Here is a 23210-nt window from a genome sequence, read left to right as displayed (position 1 = left end):
CTACCTAGTGAAAAAAGAAAGAAAGAAACTGTTTCAGCCAAACTTTTTGATTAATTGAGTTTATATGGAGAATAAGAACAAATTATTTTTTTGGTATGTTTTTTTTACTCTCAATAGAATATTTTATGATATTTTAAAATGTTAATTTTATAAATTGTGATAATTCTGTAATTACATTGGAAATTTTATAAATAAATTCAATAAATGGGCAGCATTCACTTACAAAGAGATCAGAAGTTTGTTCTGCATTGTATCTGAGAACAAGCTGAAAGGTTCAGCAAAAATTAAAATTGCATCTGTAGGATACAATGACTTTTATTTTCAGTCATTGAAGTCCTTTCTTTTTTAGGATGAAAATGAAGAAACAGAATTAAAAGAGAACTGGTTATAATATTAGGACTTTTCTGATTCTGTAATCTTCCTGCAGTAATACCAGACCAGTGTAATCCTTTGCCATGCAATGTGGATGGTTATGAAGAATGCAGAGATGGACAAGCCACATTCACATGCATTTGTAAATCTGGATGGCAAGGAGGAAAATGTGAAGAAGGTATGGTCACTAAACTAACAGATAACAGGGTATATCTTTTCATCATATCTTTTCATGTATGAATATACATGTTCAGCATATGACAGTAGGTTGTTTTTTCTCCCCCACCAGATATAAATGAATGTGATGACCCTATAAATAAAAATGGCGGATGTGATCAAATGTGTGTTAATTTTCTTGGAAGCTACCGCTGTTACTGTGAAGATGGTTATTATATACAACCAAATAAAATGGGCTGCAAGGGTAAGGAAAAAGTCAGAAAGTACAAATGACAACACACTGGAAACAAAAGCTCAATTTATATTATGAAATAAGACTAAAAGGCTAAATTGTATCAATCGTAGTGCCCATGGCTATACAAGCAGCTTTCAGTGCATGTGTTCTAACATTAAGTGGGAACATAAGAAACTGTTGCATATCGAGTGAACTTGCTGTCATCTACCATAAGGTTGTCAACAACAGCATTCCAGCTTTCAGACAAGATTTGTAACAGCCTGTCAATCTTATATTTGGAATGCCCTCCATGCCCTATCATGAAGCCACAAGCCCTTCTACTTCTATATCATAAATGCCCAAATTCATCAGTTATCCATTAATACAATGGAAAACTAGTATGTGAATATGTTGACATTGTGTTTCAGGCAATCTACCATGGTTATTAACAGATTTAGTTTATATTTACATGAAATTGAATCAGGACCAAAGAAAGGGGAAAGATCACTATATGAGTTCTGGCTTTGTCTTAAGATGATTTCCTTACAAAACTTGATTTTTTTCCTTCACCCCATAAGGATAATTATATTTAATTAAGATGTGGAGAGTGTATATCCTTCCAAAACAAACCATGTTTAAATGTAATCCTTTCCATACATGTTGGATTATGCATTTTATTACTCTATGGTCCATGCTAGATGATATTAATGGAATTTCAGAAAGCCTAACTTAGAAAGAATGCATGAAAGAAACCTTAGACAATTCATGAAAAAATAAATTAGCAATAATGTGGAAAATGAGATAACTTATCTTTAACAATTTAATGAACATTTGAGAATCAAATCCTTACAATTAGTAAAATGTCAACATCCTATTAACTTTTGCATTGTTTGTTTTTTTATATGTTCACATTATCCATAATTTCTTGGGGTTAGTTAATATTTGCAGAATTTTTCCAGCTTTATTCCATTGTATAAAATTGTAACAGAATAGAAAAGTAACAATTCCCTGTTCGGAGAAATTAATGCACATTTTATATGTATAGACAGGAATGAATGCATATTGTATCAAAACATTTGTGGGACAGCACAGTGCAAAAATACACCTGGGAAGTATGTATGTGAATGTAAAACTGGTTTCTTCTACAATTCAACTACAAAGAAATGTGAAGGTATATATATTTATTTGAAGTAGATTGCTAAACAAAATACTAATTTGTCTTTTGTAGAGAATTTACTATAATTTTCTATTGAATAATTGTCACTTTGATTTCATATAAATTCCATGTTGCAAAATATATGTTATAGAAATATGCCATGTCTACGTTTGTATAGAACACAATTATGTTATTTATACTGTATCTAAAATGCAAAAGTTAAAGTCACATGCACAGCAAACATATAGACCATAAAACATGTAATCAAGCAGTGCTTTAGACTATCAATGTTAGGAAATGATGAAATTCTGAGACAAAAAAAAAAATCATTAAATATTTTTTTTCCAAGATTATTCTGTACACCTTTGATCCTAATTCTTTATGGTACCAGGAATTTCCACCCTGAGAAAGTCCAAAAGAGAACCTTATATAAGGGGCATTCAGCCTTCAGAAAAAGTCTAAAAACCTAGCTATGACCAGTGGGTCCTGAAGAAACTGGTGCTGGTTGGAAGTGGTTGGTACACTAAGAGAAAAGGCACCCTGCCTTTCTCTTCCAAGCCCTTGTTTTAGCTTGTTTTATTTTTGTAATTTTAATTTTAACTCATTTTTATATTTATAAGTGCAGAACAATTGTTTTATCTTAATGTAAGATGCTCAGATTTGTCTGAACTGTGAGATTAACAGCACATAAATTTGATAAATAAATAAGATTTTTTTAAAAAAAGTTTTAATGCTGCATTTCACATTGCCATGTGCCTCCAAATTCTTGATCATGTTTGGCCAATGCAACAGAGATCTCAATTTGCTTCATCAAGATAATATTTTGCCCTGGTCAGCTCAATTTTCTTTCTGGAAAATTATTTCCCAAGGCTTCTCAAGTATTCAGAATTTGCACACAGATGTACATGTCTATGATACAGTTGAATTGAACTGCTTTTTGCTATAGAGAATGAATATAAGCAGTGTATACTGTACATTCCAAACACTATATCTAAGATGTTATTGATTTAATATGTAATATGCAGTAATAGCATAAAACTTTGGTTTGAATATTATTGAACAATAAGTTTATTATTATTATTATTATTATTATTATTATTATTATTATTATTATTATTATTATTTCACTATACTCAGCAATTTCCTTAGCAAGAATACCTCAGTTCAGTGACTGTTTTTATTCATTCAGTTAGCCTTTTCCACAGTATTTGTTTACTAATACATTTTCTAGTTGCTTATTTAATGAGTGAACCTTGGGTAAAAAAGCCTCAGCTATTGGAATTTAAAAGCAGCAATCTTTTCTAAAGCAGTCTATCAGTAAAGGATCCTTTGCATACAATGAAAATAAGTCTTCAAGACATTATAATTGCATTTAAAAAATCATGAAAATGTAGTACAAGAGCCTTGCCAAGATAAATGGATAGTAATGGCATCCTATCAAACATTCAGTAAGTCTTTGTTGTTGTTATTTATGTCCTAAAACTGAAAACCTGATATTTATGACATTAAGTTGACTGCATTTGGTATAACTGGTAACTGATTATTTTAAATGCAGTAGAGAAAGAAGTACCTGCATCCATTTTTTATAATTCATGAATTCTTAGGTGCCACCTAAATATGCATTTGTGCTATTCTTTCAATTCTTCAATTTCATATTATTTATGCATGATTCTCAAGGGTTCTGCCAGTTGATTCATTTTGTCCATTTCCTTGCAGATATTGATGAATGTGTTGAAAACACTTGTTCCCAAATCTGTGTCAATTCTCCAGGAAGCTTCACATGCTATTGTGATGGCAAGAAAGGTTTCAAGCTTTCCAAGGATATGAGGACTTGTGAGGTGAAATATAATTATTATGATTTTTATTTTTCTTGATGCCAGGAGACAGCTAAACATCTTTTACCATCCATTTCTGCACTATGTCTGATTTACTGATCTATTCATAACTTTTTCTCTCCCTGTATTCAGAGCTACTTATTTTTATTATTTAGATTTATATTATTTTTTTTTGAATTTTTTTTTTATTTTTAAAACATAAAACATAAAACAACATCTTTTTGGAGCAAGAGTTTGGCCCGGTATAACATAGGTATAAATTCCCAATTTCATTGATTAACATCTTAATAATAATAATAATAATAATAATAATAATAATAATAATAATAATAATAATAATAATAATAATAATAATAATAATAATTTTATTTCTATACCGTCCTTCTCCCGAAGGACTCAGGGCGGTGTACAGCCTATTTAAAAACACAAGACAAAACATCGATTAAAAATTTAAAATAATTAAATAAATTTGGCTCAATTTAAAACCCCACAAATTTAAAATACCCCAATTTAAAATGATTATGTTGATAGCCCAGCCTGGCGGAACAACAGAGTCTTCAGTGCACAGCGAAACACCCGGAGGTCGGAGATCTTACGTATTTCCGGCGGTAGTTCATTCCACAGAGCTGGGGCTCCCACAGAGAAGGCCCTCCCCCTGGGTGTCGCCAGCCGACATAACTTGGCTGATGGCACCCTGAGGAGACCCTCTCTGTGGGAGCGAACTGGCCAGTGGGAGGCTATTGGTGGCAGAAGTCGGTCTCGAAGGTACCCGGGTCCTGTGCCATGGAACGCTTTAAAGGTGGTGACCAACACCTTGAATCGCACCCGGAAGACCACTGGGAGCCAGTGCAGCTCATGCAGGAGGGGTGTCACGCGGGCACAACAAGTTGCGCCCATAACCACCCGCGCGGACGCATTCTGGACCAGTTGGAGCCTCCGAGTGCTCTTCAAGGGGAGCCCCATGTAGAGAGCATTACAATAGTCCAGCTGGGAGGTGACAAGGGCGTGAGTGACCGTGCACAAGGCATCCCGGTCCAGAAAGGGCTGCAACTGCAACTTAAGACAAACAAAGAATAACAAAAAAAACCAAACCAAACCAAACCAAACCAAAACCCATATCTAAACCCAATTTTTTCCATCCAATCTAACATCTTATTCTAACATTTAAGTTTTTATTATGTAGTCACCCTAACTCTTAAACTTCAAATCCAAACAGCACTTTATAGTATTCATTTATCATTTTAAACAATAAGTATTTCATGTATTTTCTGTACTTCAAAGACCCAAATCAAATCAATGTTTCTTTTAGAACACGTCTAATAACCAATATAAAATATTTCATTCCTCTCTGAAAAACATTTTAAAGTCAATATCCATTCTTCAAAAATATTCTTCATTTCTCCTAGGTTTATTTTTAGCTGGATTGCAGCTTAATTAGCTGGTTTCCAGGGATGCTTTCCTCCATTCCTAACTTTATTTATTGGCTGGGTCACAGTTAGATTTAACTGCTTCCAACGTTTTCTTCTTCATTCCTCTTATTTTTATTTTTAACTGGATAACAGCTTTTCAGCTGTTTTCCAGGAATGCTTCCCTCCACTCCTAACCTATATTTCGCTGGTTCACAGTTTAGCTTTAACTGCTCCCCAGTATGTCTCCTCCTCTCCTGCTAGGTTTATTTTTGCTGGATCACAGCATAATAAATTGTTTTCCAGGGATGTTTCCTCTACTCCTTACCTTATATTTAACTGGTTCACAGTTTAGCTTTAACTGGTCCCCAGCGTTGCCTCCTCTTTAGATTTATATTCTTCTTTTCCTCTAAAATTTCAAAGCAGCATCCTCTAATTATATCTTCTCATCAAGACAACAGCAGTTTTGTAAAGTAAGTTGGGGGTTGAGAAAAGTCACTTGGACAGATTCCTTGGCTAAAGGTGGACTTGAAACAGAGTTCCTATATATTAATAAAATATATGTTCTTATTACTTGAAAACTCTACATGACATAGGAATAGGTTATTTGAAAGATTGCCTTCTGCCAAGAACATCTGCCCACCACACACATTCCCAGAAGGTTTCATCTGTTAAATCTTGTCATCTGTGAATGCCTTTCTATGGTTACCTCTGAAAGGTACTCTCTTCCCACTATACAATAGACCCCAACTCTTTTTGCCTTCAGAAAAGCCCTTAATACCTGGCTGTTCCCCAAAGCATTATGGGCTAGTTAGGAATCCCCAAGCGACGAGTTGATGCATACGTGTGCACACACACACAGCTAAACTTGTGCAAGTTGAGCTGTGTGCATGAGCACGCAGCCGGCCCACTACTCATGCAAGTTGAACTGCGCACATAAATGTGTGCACCAGCCCACCACTTGCAGAGCCTGGTTGCAAATAGGCCTTGGCCCAGTCATGGGCCATGGCCCAGGGATTGGGGATTCCTGATGTACTCGGTTACTACATTTTTTATTATTGGTATTCATATATTTATATATTGTATTGCTTAATATCATGAAAGCTTTCTTTCCTTTGCTTTATTGTTTGTTTTTATGCTGTACACCACTCAAAAATCACATTAATTGAGCTGGATGACTTTATTCTATAAATAGATGACTAAAGATGATCAGATAAAAGTTTAAGATTTGATTTCTGTGACTAAAGTTCTAAAATATAGTTGAGATATTGTATTGTCATTAATCATAATAAAATATTGAGTAGTTATAAAGGTCAGAGTTAAGCCTGAGTCCAAATTGTAGTCAAAATTAGACAAGCATTATTCATTCTATGAACAATTGGATGGCTTAAAGAAAAGAACAATGCAAGTACAGGGAGCTTGAGTTGGATTCAGGCGCTGATACTAGGAAGTAGAATCAATGAGATTTTTAGTTTCTCTGCAATGAGCAGGAATAGGAGATATTATATGGATTGTTATTATAATTGACAATATATGGTTAAGTCTTCCTTTCTTGTCTTGTTTTGGTTTTCACCTCTAAAGTTGTAATTTACTTTTGAAAACAATCAAAAAATAAACTATACAAATGGATACATACTAATAATAGGCCTCAACAATGGCAGGTAGATTTTGGAAAAGAAGAGTTTGGAATAATTATTACCCAATGTTTCTTTTGCCTGTTATTTCTAGACGATCCCAGATTGTCTCCCTTTGAATCTTGAAAAAAATTATGAATTGCTTTATCTGGCAGAACAATTCATTGGAATCCCTGTTTTGTATTTGAGGTTTAGATTGCCAGAAGTTACAAGGTGAGTAGATATGAGTAAGCATGCAGATAAATGCAGTTCTATTGCTTATGGCTATTGTGTTGAGCATAAAACTAGCTAGAGGCAGTTTTATCAATGCCAGTTAATTGTATTTTATTGTGTAATATTGTTTCTGGTAGATAAATAAAACAATAAAAAGAGCAAAACCAAAGAAAAGAGAAAGGCATATATATGTACATAAAATAAATAAAATAAAACAAATAAAACAAAGCTGGCAGTAGCTTCCTTCTTCCCAACCTCTCTCCATTTTTTCCCCAAAACCAATAATGCTGTTTAAATATTTTCATACTTTGTTTTGGACACCTGTCATTATTATTGACTTCTTTTTGAATTAGTTTAATTATTTTCAACACTTTATGTTTTACTTCAAAAACCATATTCTGTGTCCTTGTTTACCTTGCTATGTTATCTGTGTCTGTATCTGTGTAATTCCTGCTTTAATTTGGATAGATTTTTGCAGTGAATATTTATTTATTTATTTATTTATTTATTTATTTATTTAATTTATATACCGCCCTATTCCTGAGGGACTCAGGGCGGTGAACAGCGAACGATAAAAAATACATGTAATACAAATGTTAATTAAACAAAAACCAATTAAAATATACTAAACACTCTGGTCCTAGATAATTCAAGACATCCCAGTTTAAAATAAAATCAAAAGCAATATAAAGGGAAAGTTAGGCCAGGCCGGCCTGCTGAAACAGGAATGTTTTGAGGGCACGGCGAAAAGTGCGCAGATCCGGAATCTTCTGTATCTCTGGGGGGAGCTCGTTCCAGATGGTGGGTGCCCCCACAGAAAAGGCTCTCCCCCTGGGGGCCGCCAGTCGACACTGTTTGGCTGACGGCACCCTGAGAATCCCCTCTCTATGGGAGCGTACTGGGCGGTGAGAGGCTATTGGTGGCAGAAGGCGGTCTCGTAAGTACCCCGGTCCTAAGCCATGGAGTGCTCTAAAAGGTGGTAACTAAGACCTTGAAGCACACCCGGAAGACCACAGGGAGCCAGTGCAGCTCGCGCAGGAGGGGAGCCACATGGGAGCGCCATGCTGCTCCCATAACTACCCGCGCGGCCGCATTCTGGACCAGCTGGAGCCTCCGGGTGCTCCTCAAGGGGAGCCCCATGTAGAGAGCATTACAGTAGTCCAGGCGTGAAGTGACGAGGGCATGAGTGACCGTATTTAACGAGTCCCGATCCAGAAAGGGACGCAACTGGCGAATCAGGCGAACCTGATAAAAAGACCTCCCGGCCACAGCCGTCAAGTGTTCTTTTAAAGACAGCCGTGAGTCCAAGAGGACGCCTAAGTTGCGAACCCTCTCTGTGGGGGGCAATGACTCATCCCCAATAGTCAGTGATGGCACCAACTGACTATATCGGGACGTCGGAAACCACAGCCACTCGGTCTTGGATGGGTTGAGCCTGAGTCTGTTCCTCCCCATCCAGATCCGTACAGCCTCAAGGCACTGGGACATCACTTTAAGGGCATCATTGGGGTGGTCCGGGGTGGAGATGTATAGCTGAGTATCATCAGCATACTGATGATACTTCACCCCAAAACCACGGATGATCTCACCCAGCGGCTTCACATAAATGTTGAACAGAAGGGGTGAGAGAACCGACCCCTGTGGCACCCCACATACAAGGGGCCTCGGGGTCAACCTCTGCCCCCCTGTCAACACAGACTGCGACTGATCAGAGAGAAAGGAGGAGAACCACCGCAACACGGTGCCCCCCACCCCTAACCCTTCCAACCGGTGCAGCATGATACCATGGTCGATGGTATCAAAAGCTGCTGAGAGGTCTAATAGGACCAGGACAGAGGAGCAACCCCTGTCCCGGGCCCTCCAGAGATCATCTACCAATGCAACCAATGCCGTTTCCGTGCTGTATCCAGGCCTGAAGCCTGACTGGAACGGATCTAGATAAGACGATTCATCATATGGAGATATGTATAGATATAACACGTACACATATATAAAACATGTTTTATATATACACACACACACATACATATCATGTTTTCCTGAATATAAAACCCTGTCTTATATTTTTTTGAACCATGAAATAAGCGCTTGGCCTTATTGCCATGAACTCAAAAGCCCAATCATATATTGACGGCATATTTCTTTTTTCCATTTTTGTGTCAAATTGATTCTTGCTGCTGACAGTATACTTCATTTATATTTTCTGGACACATATCTAATTAAAAAAATGTGATTTTAATTCAATTTTGGGGGGAAATTTTCTGGATGTTTTGGTGCATTTCCTTTTGGTACTTTTGAGTCTTTTCCCATAATCATTACATGCAATAAAATGTTCCTTCTTTGTTGTGGCATTTCCAATATTTATTGTTGTATCATTTGTTTTGAAAATAATTAATGGAGTTCTACAGTAGTCCTTGACTTACAACAGTTCATGACCTTTTAAAGTTACAACATCGTTGAAAAAAGTAACTTCTAATCGTTTTCACACAACTGTTCTTCACACTCATGGTCATGTGATCAAAATTCAGATGCTTGGCAATCGAATCATATTTATGACGGTTGTAGTGTCTTGGCGTCATATCATATGATCACTTTTTGCAATCTTCTGACAAGCAAAGTCAATGGGGAATCCAGATTCACTTAACAACAGTGTTACTAATTTAACAAGGGCAGTTATTCACTTAAAAACTGTGGCAAGAAAGGTCATAAAAATGGGACAAAACACACTTAACAAATGTCTCACTTAGCAACAAAAAGTTTGGGCTCAAGAACGACCTATATATCTTTTGTAAAAGTTATTTTTTACTAATTTTCGATCACACTGTAGCATCGTAAATTTTACTGATTTTTTTTAGTTCTTCATTTAGTTCTTCCACTATTATTTCAGTTTTAAAGTTTTGCACCCATTTTATCATGCAGTTTTTAATTTGTGCTGTGTACATTTCATACTTGAATAACTATTTTTAAATACACACTAATAAATTATTTTGATTCTGTGTATTTCACATTTTATTATCTTTCTCTGGGTCTCTCCTTCTTATTTGAGATCACTTTTTATTTTTCAAGTTATTTGCAAATGCATTAACCATGAAAAATGCTCATGTTCATTCAGCAATTCTTGTTTTATCTTGAGTCAGTTTTTTCAGACCAGATATATCATATTTGCATACATTGCATAATGTATATATTCAGTCTTCTTGTTGCATAATTTTTAGGCTTGTCCTTTTCTCAATTCAGATTTTCTGCAGAATTTGACTTCCGGACTTACGATAAGGAGGGTGTGATACTGTATGCTGAAACCATAAATAGTACAGCCTGGTTTCTACTTGCATTGCGTGAAGGAAAGATTGAAATTCAGTTCAAAAATGAGCTCGGGACAAAAGTAACAAGTGGTGGTAAAGCTATTAATGATGGCTTGTGGCACATGGTAAGTCTTTTTCAGCAAATGAGAACCTGAAAACAGAGTCACTATTGTGAACTGAAAAGCCATATAAATAATCTAAACATACAGAGAAAACCAGGTTTATGAAATAAGCCTTTTTCAAAAAAAATAATACACTTATAGTATAATCTGTCACTCTGTTTAAATGAAATAATTGTATGTGTTTTATTATACTTTAAATCATAGGCCAAGACTTCTATAAGACTTCCCCGTGGCCAGGGGGGGCTTTTTATCAGGTTCGCCTGATACGCCAGTTGCGCCCCTTTCTGGACCGCGACTCCCTACGCACGGTCACTCAAACACTCGTCACCTGTCGTCTGGACTATTGTAACACTCTCTACATGGGGCTCCCCTTGGGGTACACCCGGAGGCTCCAACTGGTGCAGAATGCGGCTGCGCGGGGGATTATGGGAGCGACGGGGCGCTCCCATGTGACTCCTCTCCTGCGTGAGCTGCATTGGCTTCCAGTTGACTTCCGGGTGCGCTTCAAGGTGTTGGTGATCACCTTTAAAGCGCTCCATGGCTTGGGGCCAGGGTACTTACGGGACCGCCTTCTGCCACCAATAGCCTCCCACCGGCTGGTTCGCTCCCACAGAGAGGGCTTCCTCAGGGTGCCGTCAGACAGACAATGCCGGCTGGCGACCCCCAGGAGGAGAGCCTTCTCTGTGGTGGCACCTACCCTTTGGAACAATCTACCCCTAGAGATACGAGTGATCTCCGACCTCAGGATTTTTCGTCGGGCCCTAAAAACTTACTTTTTTCAGTTAGCCGGTTTGTCTTGATTTTAGGGTTGGTTTTTAAAATTTTGATACTGATTTTAAATTGACAAATTTTAAATTATGGGCCAAATTTATTAATTATTTTAAATCTGTTTTTAATTGTAATGTTATGTATAAATGTTTTTATTTTGGCTGTTCACCGCCCTGAGTCCGAAAGGAGAAGGGCGGTATAGAAGTTTGAATAATAAAATAAATAAATAAAAAATAAATCAGGGGTGCTATTCAGCAGGTTCTAACAGGTTCTGGAGAACCGGTAGCAGAAATTTTGAGTAGAACCGGCAAATACCACCTCTGGCTGGCCCCAGAGTGGGGTGGGAATGGAGATTTTGCAAAATCCTTCCCCCAGGAGTGGGGAGGGAATGGGGATTTTGCAGCATCCTTCCCCTGCCACACCCACCAAGCCACACCAAGCCCTCTAAGCCACACCCACAGAACCAGTACTAAAAAAATTTGAATTTCACCACTGCTTTAAATCATAGGTCAGGACTTCCATCAGGATTTTAAATCCAGAATTTATAAATCATTGATACATTCATTGTTCATTCTTAGAATTACTTTAGCATTTAGAAGCAAAGGTTTCAGTTCCTTGAAAAGACTTCTTGGAGAGAAAATAACGCTGCAGGATAGAAAGGTGTTATATGCTGTATTCTGGAGTACTTAACAGGAGACTGGGATTGTCAAACTGAATGGACACCTTGCATTCTCTTCTCTAGATGCAAAGTTTATATACAAGAGCTGAATACCACAGTGTACATACTTCTCTAACATATTTTTCAAAATCTGAATTAATAACCAATCTACTGATGACAATAATTAGAAAGTAATTATTATCTATGCCCAAGTCAACATAAATGCATATTGAAGGTTTGGGGATTGATTTTAAAAAAAAAACCCTTTGAATTATACCCATTCAAACACCAGCAGTTCTTTTGTAATAACATATCAAGTTGTTGATATTGCCACAGGGTATGGCCACAGGGTATTATGGTTATATAATCAAGATATTCTGCAATACTTTTTGGCTTAGTATCTTGCTAGTAAAAGTAGAGAGCCCTCTGTACCAGATTATTCTATTCCATGCCAATTTCAACACTCCCCCCCCCTCCAAATAATGCTTTGCTCCATTTCTTGGCCCAGACTCTCATTGAATTAATAAGTATTTAACAGGATAACACTGTCTGGTGCACCTCAGGATTATCAACTACCACTGCTCTGCCTAAACAATAAAACTTCATCAGCTAGCACTGTCTAGATCTATCTGAGAGTGGCTAACTATCGCCTTCCTCCATCATAATCCTTCCACTTTCCAGAGTTCCACCTAGATTTTAGCTTCCTTGGCCTGTTTAGAAGACCCTACCTTGGCCTTAGAAGACCCTACCTACCCCTTTTTGTCTTCTATAGGAAATTCAAAGTGTCTAGTTATATTTATCAGTATATTAAAACACAATATGTGTTGGGGGTTCTGGATGGATACATGAAAAGATGCTAAGGGCCCATAAGGTCTCACAAAGTACATTGTGCCATTGCATGTTAAACTGGTTAATTTGTTTTTAGCAAATCATCATCTTCTTTTAATGACCCCATAATCCCTTGCGGGGTGGAGCCTGGGCAACTGAATGGAGCTGAGTGTTTACTGGCTGGATGCTCTTTCTGTCACCAATACAGAGCTTGTTTTAGCAGATAAATTCTCATTGTGCCCAGAGAGAGAAATACCAGCCTCTACCTAGGATCGAACTCACAGCCTCCTGATTGTGAAGCAAGAGCTCTACCTCTAGGCCACTGCACCACTCATGTTTTTAGCAGATGTCCTAGTTATGTGAATTCATTCAACCAAATCAGATCTACCGCACACACACATCATTCAGGGCTGAAATCCAGCAGGTTCTGACAGGTTCTGGAGAACCGATAGTGGAAATTTTGAGTAGTTCAGAGAACTGGCAAATACCACCTCTGGCTGGCCCCAAAATGTAGTGAGAATGGAGATTTTGCAATATCCTTCCCCCAGGATTGGGGAGGGAATGGGGATTTTGTAATGTCCTTCCCCTGCCACGCCCACCAAGCCACACCATGCCCACAGAACTGGTAGTAAAAAAAATTGAATTTCACCAGTATCATCGTTGTTGCTGGATTGGAACAGATTCTCAGCATTTATACACTTCTTATACCTTTTTTTATATTTAGATCTCTGTGGAAGAACTAGAGAATAGCATCAGTGTGAAAATAGCAAAAGAAGCAGTGATGAACATCAATAACCCAAGACCTCTTTTCAAGCTTTCCAATGGCTTTTTGGACACAAAAGTGTACATTGCAGGACTCCCTCGCAGAATGGACAACAGTCTCATTAAATTGGTAATTTTTGTAGTATTTGTTGGGGCATCATATTGCAGTAAATTTAGGTATAGCAATTAATGTTTAGATTTTTTTTCCTTTTAAAACTGTCATTGTTCTCATAAAGATATTATGTGTATATTGTATAATATCAAGTTTACGAATTTATTTTTAGAATAAGAATGTAATACTAATCTACACCTACTATTTTTTAGAGTCTTGTTAATCTAAAGTTCTCACTAAGTGTTGATTATAATTTCTTGAATTCTTGAATAGCATGACTATTTTACCTGAGAATTCAGGAGATCATGGCCTAAACACTTCTAGAGAATCCAGGACTATGAAAGGCTGAGAAAAGGCAATAATGTGGTGAAATGCATACATTTACACACATATCCCTACACATATTAAATATATACACCTATTTGAGGGTCAATTGCCTCCAAGCAGGATCAGAGATCAAAGAATGATAAAAAAAATCCTTGAAAAACCTTGTATTGTCTATTATTCCATGCATAAATAGCAATGGAGTGAAGGAATAAAATAGGAAGAAGTATCCTATTAAGTACTATAGCTTCAAAAACAGTTCTTTTTTTTCTTTTTCTTTTTACTAGCACTTATACTGAAATTACAGATGCATTTTCATGAGCTAGAGTAGCATTTGTCCTGCAGTAATTTGGAAGTAAATTATAGTTGGAAGCTTCAGTTTTAAGCATTCGCTGAGATAGCTGTAAAAAGACAATAAGTATGTTTGCTATGAGGAAAAAAAACCCAATGTCTCTTTATAAAGACACTCTACCATGAAAAGCACTGTTCCAGAGAAGAAAACTATATGCTTCCTACTTCGTTGAAGAACATAAAGGGCAGAGTTGCTAGTAACAGAATGAACTGGCAGAAAATATTAATAATAGTTTAATCCTGCCTGAAGTAAGAGTGTAAACATAAATAAGTTTGAATATATTACTTATGAGATTCCATTATTGCTATTTTGAAAATGTAGCCATGTTAAAAACTCAAGGCTATCTTCTGAGCTATCTGCTTTGCAACATTTTTAACCTAAAGATAATTCATTTTCATATTTTTTTCCCAAGTTCTACAAAAGACTGAAAAATGCTGTGTACATAAATTATAACTAATCATTAGTTGGCTATTTGCCTGACATGTAAAAATCACATCTAGCTTTCAGCAAAAATAAATGTTTGATCCCAGCTGTCAGTTATGTTTGCAAGTGTTACACTGAAAGTAATTATGTCCCTTCCCTTAGAGTCCAATCATGTATTTTCATATTCCAAATTTTTGTGGGACTCAGTTGTTCCTCAATGAACAAATGGTGTACATGGAAAATATTGAAACATGGCTTTATGGAACCCTAAACCAGGAAAATAAGTGACCCTTCTGAGAATTATATCCCCAAAGGTTAGAATAAAACCTGATCTGCAAAAGAGATTGTTATATGTAATTTTAGATCATCAGAACTTTAAGCGTACATTGACAGCTGTTGTCACCTTAGTAAGTCATACTTCAAACTATATTTCAGTGTTGGTCACATTATTTGATATCATGAAAACAACCAAAACTTAGGGTTTCATTATATGAAGATAGAAATACATTTGGTTATGGAAACCTTTTTAACATTGCTTTGTGTTAGTGTGTCACTCTTTAATAGATAAATGAATTAGGTTAAATCAATGAAAAATCTGTGAAAACAAAAATGTAACCTGCTATTTATAATATGCATGTATAGTTATTTTAAAAAGGCAATGCAAAACATCTGAAAGGAATGTTTCACAACTCTGAAAGCACAACACACTTCTTTAGAAAATGTTTTAAATATTCCAGATAGATAGCTTGGAAAATGGCTTACTATTTTTTTATCACAAGATTGGCTAGCAGAGAAAGGCTAAATTTCCCTGTTATTTCTTTGCCTACCTTGCGTAATTTTATGATACAAATAGTTCCTTGTATATCTTCAACTTATTCAATAACCTAGATTTTTAACTACTTGTACTTGCGGCTATTTTAGCATCTCTGTGAATACGTGATTGCCATTTGGGTACTTATGACATTACATCATCTTGAAATCCCATGATCACCATTTGTGACTTTCATTGCCAGCTTCTGATAAGCAAAGTCACTAGGAAAGCAGGCAGAAGGTCACAAATGGCAATCATGTGACAGTGACATTGTGCGGGATTTGCTTAATGACAGCAATTGGAACTGCAAGAACCGCCATTGTAAGTTGGTGTGATCACATAATGTCACTCCTTATTGTCATTTTGTTTAGTGATGGAGTTCCTAATCCTAATTATCATTTGGTAAGTGAGAATTACCTGTATCTACAAAGAAAAAGACTTTTCTTTTCTGAAACTGCGAAGCTACTTAAGAGATGATTTGTTCTTCCCAAGAAACTACTCATCCACCTTCAGAGAAATTCCTTGTTATCTTTTGTAGCTAATGAATACTAATTATCTTTTGGAAATTTGTAAAAATAATGAACTAATAGAGTATGACTTGAAGGGAAAGAAATTCAGTTGTTGATAGCATAGATATTTAAGTAGATTCCCAGTATGGCATCTCTACTCTGAATTTGTGTAATGTTGTGTATATTTACATCTATCTTGTCAATATTGTAAAGTCAAATGGTATCAACAAATCCAATGCAAAGTCCAGTCTCAGATAATATTCCTGGTATGATGTAATCAGTTCTGTAATTTTTTTTACAGATTAACCCCCGTTTGGATGGGTGTATTCGTGGTTGGAACTTGTTAAATCAAGGAACCTCTGGTGTAAAAGACTTAATTCAAGAGAAGCAAAGCAAACATTGTTTAATAAATGTTGGAAAGGGATCTTACTACCCTGGAACTGGCATGGCAAAGTTTCACATTAGCTACAGTAAGCTTGCTTGTTTACACAATTTCTATGCTATCCCCCAATCATAAAATCTGGATAGTATTGGTGCATGTTTACCTTTATTTATTTATTTATTTATTTATTTATTTATTTATTTATTTATTTATTTTATTTTATTTTTAAAATTTTTATACCGCCCCCTCTCCCGAAGGACTCAGGGCGGTGAACAGCCAAAATTAAAAACACACAATACAAACATTAAAATACTATAAAACAAAATTAAATTTATCTTTGGCTTCCCCAATTTAAAACCCCTTACCCATAAAATTCCCCAATTAAAAAAATTATGTGTATATATGCATACATACTTATATAATCACAATCATAAGATCATAAAACTGTTAAATATATAGTATGGCAAAACATATCTGTCAAAATAAGCCTGATGAAGACGGTTGTTTTTGCTTTCTTATGTTAATGGGGAAGGTACCATTTTACATTGGGGCAAAGTATTCCATGGACTGGAGGTTTCTGGTTCTTGCTCTCTTAGGTTCATTAACTGATTGTTTGACTTATTATGTCCCACTGTTGACTTTTAGCAACAAGATAGATAGACTTTCTCTAGAATCCTTAGCTTTGTGATAGATACGAATCCATAACATGCCTTCTCCATTCAAATGTACAAGATGGGCAGATTCTATTTGGAACAGAAAGTCCCCAATATAGCCAGAATCCATCATACGTTTCATTGGTGACAGCACTTTGAATTTTACCAGGAAACCTATAGGTAACAGGTCTATAGGAGACCTATACAATGACCAAAGAAGTGGTTTTAGTTTGTTGAATTGGTTTTCTTTGTCAATGCTTGAGCTGCAACATTTTGTTTCTGAATATTCTTCAAAAGCAGATCGAAACAGTAATCCAAACAGAAGGTGCTGAGGTTGTGAGCTATTGTGCCTCAAGTATCTGAGGCCAAGAATGATAAAATCTGGAGTTATTATTTTTTTTACAAGATATCAGAAGTAGCTTGCTATTGCCTGTTTCCTAGGGTTAAGAGAGTGACTGGCCCAAAGTTAGTTTCATAGCTACCTGGGATTAGAACTCATGGATTCCCAGTTTCTAGCTTGATGCTTTAATTACTGCACCAAACTGGTTGTTGCAGCTGTATTAAATATGGAATCTTGCCTACAAGGTAGGTGTTTCTGCCCAAATATCCTTGTAGGTCATAGCAGAAGTATTTCAAAGCTATAGGTCTAAACTGTTGTCATGATCTATGTATCCAGATTATTGGATGAAAGCTGCTTGTGACGGAGCACCTCTTTTCTGCAAATATTGCAAATATATGAGCTGGCAAATTACAGAAATATTTCAAGAGTTATATTGAGTCTGCTTATCAGTTTGATCAGGATAGAGAAATACATAAGGCAGCTTTTCTTGAAAAAAATCATATAAGTAGTGCTACAGAACATTTTTTAAAAAAAATGTTTCAGGAAAGAGTAAAATAATTTCTTTCAAAAGGTTTTTTGCATGTGGGAAAGTTGAGAATAAATCATTATTTTGTAACTGGCTGATACATTCTTTCTCTTGCTTTCTGGTTTATTTTAAAATAAAACAGGTAACATCTCAAGCAACGCAGATGATTGGTTAGTAAATGTGGCAATGGGTATCCGACCATCCACAGGCATTGGAGTAATGTTTGCCTTGGTTTCAGGTGAAACAGTTCCTCTTGCTTTGTCTATTGTGGATTCCAACTTAACAAATGTACAGGTACTCTTTGCTCCCACTACATGCATGTTTGATGGAGACAATTAACCTAGGTATCTAGTACCTCCATGACCTAGGGAAAAATAATTGGAAACTTTTTAGTCCCTTTGCCATGGCAATTTGATGCCACCCAGGTTCAGTAGAATTTTTCCTAGCTTAAGCCAGATAAGATATTGAGAGGTAATTATGTTTAGATGTGTGCATAATTAGTTTGATTTTGACAAGCAGAAGTTAATTGTTTTCACCAATCCCAGGGAGATTGAGATAAATTTCTCATTCCCTCTCCTCTCTCCCTAGTCACATCATTCAAAATGTCCATAGGGCAATTCCTTGTTTGAAATAAGTCTATGGATCTCTATAAAGAAATCTTTTTCTGGTTTACATTTTTACTGGGCAGAATTTTCATGAAAAGATAATTAAAAGAAGCAGTGACTGCAGGATGGAGGTCAAAAAGTTAAGGTGGCAGTTTCAGAAGCACACTTCGAAATCCTGGCATTTATTTATTTATGTATCATATATATATATGGCCATCTTGTAAAATGTGACTGCATGTATGCATGCAACAAATTGGACAGGGCTTTGATCTTTCTGCCATCTCGATTTTTTAATAAGACCATGAATGCTTCTGATTAAAAAAAGTAAGCCATCTGCTGTAAGATGATATATATTTCTGGAAACATGGTTCTTCATGTTTGTTTACATTTAGAAAATAGTTTGAAAAATGTTGCTGCTAAATGTTAAAGCAGGAGATCAGGGCTGCAAACATTGTAAATTTATATTTAATTATAATTGATTGAAATGCTACTAAGAAAGATGTTGGTTTATTCAGCTATGAAACTTACATTAATTGAATTATTTTCACTAGTATTTAAATATTCATATTTCTAGTATTTGTTCTTGTCACTTAATTGAAATGCATTTTATGCATTATTTGGTGATGCTATTGCATTCATTAAATAGGCTTTTAAAGCTTTTCTGGGTATGGAAAAATGAAATAGAAACTGAAATCAATTATCCCCCTCTTATTTTGTTTCTGAATCCCAGGAAATCATTGTATCTATTCAGAATGTCATCGTTGCTCGCTTAGAGTCAAGAAATTTGTGTACCTCAAAAAGAGTGCAACTCAGACTCAAGATAAGTAGACAACAGCTTGAACTTACAGATAATTCACATTCAGTTATCACCTATTCAGGACACCAGCTCTCAGTCCTTGAAGAAGCAATTAATGAATCTGTTGATACCTACCTAGGGGGCATTCCTGGTAAGTCTTGTTCTTATTAACTTTCAGTAAATGCCTATACGATTACAGTCTTCTAGGCATGTGAAGAAGACAAGCTTTAAAAGAATCCACTCCAACACTTATCAACTATGATGGGATGGTTTTCCATGAAATTCTGAAAAATGCATAAAAATCAGCCTTGAAATGATAAAGTTTTTCATCTAGACAATAAAGATATTTAATTGTGTGCATAGCTCAGCTTAGCCCTGGGAAAAATCAATTAAGAAATAGTAGACTGAGTTGGCATGGATTTCATACTGTGTTTTGTAACACTTAGTGGTTCTTATTAAAAGAAATTATTCCTTACACAAAGTGTAATAGTTTGTGTCAGTGGAAAGATGAGCTAATAATTATAATACATTATCAGAGTGGAGCTGCACTAACACATCCACATTTTGGGCTTTCGACAACCCATTTGTAGTGGGTTTATCTAAAGACAAGAGCCTATTTGATTTCTTAGATTGAATTTCTAAGCTAACTAAGAAACATATCCATCTACAGCATGATCTCCTATTTAGATACTACAGTATCTCAGATTTATAGGTAGGAATCAGTAGTAACAATTCTATCCTTCTATCAAATTAGTAAGTACATTACCAATACCATTAACTGTGAGAGTTAATCAGAAATATAGATTCTCTATTTCTGGAGGTAATATCACAATGTGATATCAAGAATGTTTTGAGATCAGCTTTATTACGGAGATGATAATTGTACTAAAATGATTACAAAATTCTTTCATAAAAACTGGATTTGACTCACATATCAAATATGATTTTTCTGTAAACATTTGTATCCTGTTAATTTGTTTTTTAATGTGTGAATTAGTATTAACTATTCTGTGTTTAATTCAGATGTTCCAGTTGAGGCAACTCCAATCACAGTTTTTTACAATGGCTGCATGGAGGTGAAAATTAATGATAGGGAGATGGATTTGGATGAAGCCATTTCCAAACACAATGACATTAGATCCCATTCTTGCCCACTACTGTTGCAACCGAGACCTGAAGTCATGGATTACCCTTCTGATTTTTAAAATCTACAGGAAACCTCTGGTTGTTCTGCACAAAATGGATTGAACTGTAAATGCTGTTTTATTTCTAATAATCTGTTTTCTGAACATATACATTTCAAAAATATGTCCAACATGAATGGACAGAACTAAGGTTAACCTCCCATCAGGATAGCATTGCTGTTGTCATTTCAAGATTTTTAGTTTTTTAGTTATCATATTTTGTATTTTACATGCATTTTGGAAGAATAAAAGCTGAAAACATCTATTTGCATTTGATTTATGTATTCTGGTTATAACAATGGGATATTTCATTTTTTCTAAAGAACGCAGTTAAGATCCTTTGGTCCTTTGAAAAGGATCGAGTAGGGAAGGTAGGGTAGGATAGGGCAGGATGGGATATAAACTCTTGATGAACATCCATTTTCTTAAACTTGCAATAAGAGTAATAGTGAAACTGACAAAGAACAAAGCATTTGTTCAAACAAATATGGGTCTTAATTTATTATATTAAATAGATCTAAACTAATATAACTGTTGGTGAACCTTTTCGGAACTGAGTACTGGAACAGGAGCACACACACACGTGCCGGAAGTCGGAAGAGCAACCAGCCGGTGCTCATGCGCGTGCCGGGAAGATGATCTTATGTTTTCTGGTGCACCACCTGGTCTTTGTGTGCGCATGCGTGCCAGAACCTGGAAGACCAGGTGGCCAGTGCGCATGTGTGCACCGGAAAAGATCATTTTCCTGGTATGCACATGCGCACCGGGTGGCTGCTCTTCTGGTTTCCAGCACTCCCATGCATGTGAAGACCAGCTGGCCAGCGCACCAGAACCTGGAAGAGCAACGGGCGATGGCTCGCATACCCGGAGAGACGGCTCTGTGTGCCACTTCCGGCACGCGTGCTATAGGTTCGCCATCACGGCTTATAAGCTTTTAGTTACAGCAGCTCTTGTTAAAAAACTACAACCGTTTGCGCTATGAGAAGGCATTGTTTTGTCATAAACTCTGTTGTATTCTCCCACGGTAAGCTCTCCACATTCTAAATTAGTTTGTTGTTAACCTTTTTAGTCTTTATCTCAGTCTCCATACCAGCTGAAGCTTTACTCATTTGTTAAAACAGCTGGCTGTCATTTTGCTCCCCTCCCTGCAGATTGGGAAAGTCTAGTATCTGCTGTTTTGTCAGATCTCTTTGCAGGTCCCGTTCTAACCTCTCAAGATTGTTGGAAATGGAGGGGTGGATAGTTTTACTTACAAATCTCTTGCCAGCAAAGTGCTCCTCAATTTTTGGTTGTTTTGCATTCTTCACTTGTGGGAGAGATCCAGGCTGGTACCATGGCACTTCTTTCTTTTCCCCATGCCTTATTAGTCCTCAGCAACCAAAACTTTGTCTGTGTTGTGGTCTACACTGTTATCATCTCCGAAAAAATATTATTTAAATAAAAAGGATCCAATGGAGATACTAAATATTGATAAAATAAAATAAAATAAAGCCAAGAGGAGCTGCTGCAAACACGCTCTGGCAGCAGCGGCCCCACCCCCCTATTCCCAACTAATCAGGTACTGATTCATGCCTGGAAAGAATATTTTAGAGAACTATATACAAATCCCAACTATGTAACTAAGGAGAGCCAAATTAGTTTGGACAAAACTGCTTACTGGCCCCCTGTTACACCAGAAGAGATATCCTGGTTGATCGGAACCCTCAAGGCTAATAAGACACCTGGTGCTGATAATGTCCTCCCAGAAATAATCAAAAAGAACACCAGTTGGTGGGCTCCACTTTTAGCATCTTTGTTTACATTTATAGATAAAATGGGCCGTATGCCAAGAGATTGGGGATTAGCAATTATTATACCAATTTATAAAAAGGCTAATAGCAATGACCCAGGCAATTATAGACCCATTAGTCTTCTGAGCATTACTAATAAATTGTATGCCAAACACCTAAATTATAAACTACAGGATTGGCTAATTTCAGGGGGGATAATCAAAGACTAACAAGCTGATTTTAGAGGAGGAAGATCTACAGTGGATCATATCCTGGCATTTCACCATCTGGTTCAAAAATACATGTACAAAAAACAAATCCTCTCTTTTTGTGGCCTTCCTTGATTTTAAGCAGGCCTTCAATTCAATATCTAGGAACATCCTATGGGAGAAATTAAAATGCACTACAATCAATGAACGACTCCTATTCCTCATACAAAAATTGTATGCCAATTCCACCTTGAAAGTGATGTGTAATCCTCAAGGAACTTTAACCGGCCCAGTAAAGGTTCAAAAAGGGGTACGGCAGGGTTGTATCCTGTCCCCCTCCCTTTTTAACTTCTATATTAACCCCTTGATCGATCTCTTACAGAATCCTGATCTACAGCCTCCTAACTTAGCACAACGCAAAATTACGATTCTCCTATATGCCGACAATGCTGCTATTATTTCACAAACTCCCATAGGACTGAAGAGAGCAATTAGGGCAACACTTGGCTATTGTAGACAGAACCAGTTGGTCATTAACTTTGATAAATCAAAAATTTTAGTTTTTGCTAAAAGACCCAGCCAATACTCCTGGAAAATTGAAGGACATAGATTGGAACAGGTTAGGACATTTAGATACTTTGGGATGGTCTTCCACTCGCAAGGAACATGGAAGGCACACCTGGATCATACATTGCAAGCAGCCAATAAGTACTCAAATGCAGTTAAACATTTCTTTTATACAGGCGGAGGTCAATTAGTACCTGCTGC

The 23210-nt window shown here is 36.5% G+C and overlaps 1 protein-coding gene across 1 annotated transcript in view; it reads left to right on the top strand.

The window, feature by feature from the left end:
• The window catches only part of PROS1 (protein S), a 41142-nt gene extending 20415 nt beyond the window's left edge, over positions 1-20727 (top strand). The window contains exons 5-15 of the mRNA XM_034413555.3: positions 428-550; positions 662-793; positions 1809-1934; positions 3636-3757; positions 6889-7007; positions 10245-10434; positions 13410-13577; positions 16280-16448; positions 18022-18173; positions 19215-19431; positions 20304-20727. Coding sequence (XP_034269446.2) covers positions 428-550; positions 662-793; positions 1809-1934; positions 3636-3757; positions 6889-7007; positions 10245-10434; positions 13410-13577; positions 16280-16448; positions 18022-18173; positions 19215-19431; positions 20304-20485 — 1700 coding nt within the window. The 3' untranslated portion in view covers positions 20486-20727. The remainder of the gene's footprint in view (positions 1-427; positions 551-661; positions 794-1808; positions 1935-3635; positions 3758-6888; positions 7008-10244; positions 10435-13409; positions 13578-16279; positions 16449-18021; positions 18174-19214; positions 19432-20303) is intronic.
• Positions 20728-23210: the final 2483 nt, after the last annotated feature.

This window comes from Pantherophis guttatus, chromosome 5 (assembly GCF_059756535.1).
Source record: "Pantherophis guttatus breed Tessera chromosome 5, ASM5975653v1, whole genome shotgun sequence".
Classification (NCBI taxonomy): domain Eukaryota; kingdom Metazoa; phylum Chordata; class Lepidosauria; order Squamata; family Colubridae; genus Pantherophis; species Pantherophis guttatus.
This window is presented reverse-complemented; position numbering and strand designations above follow the sequence as displayed.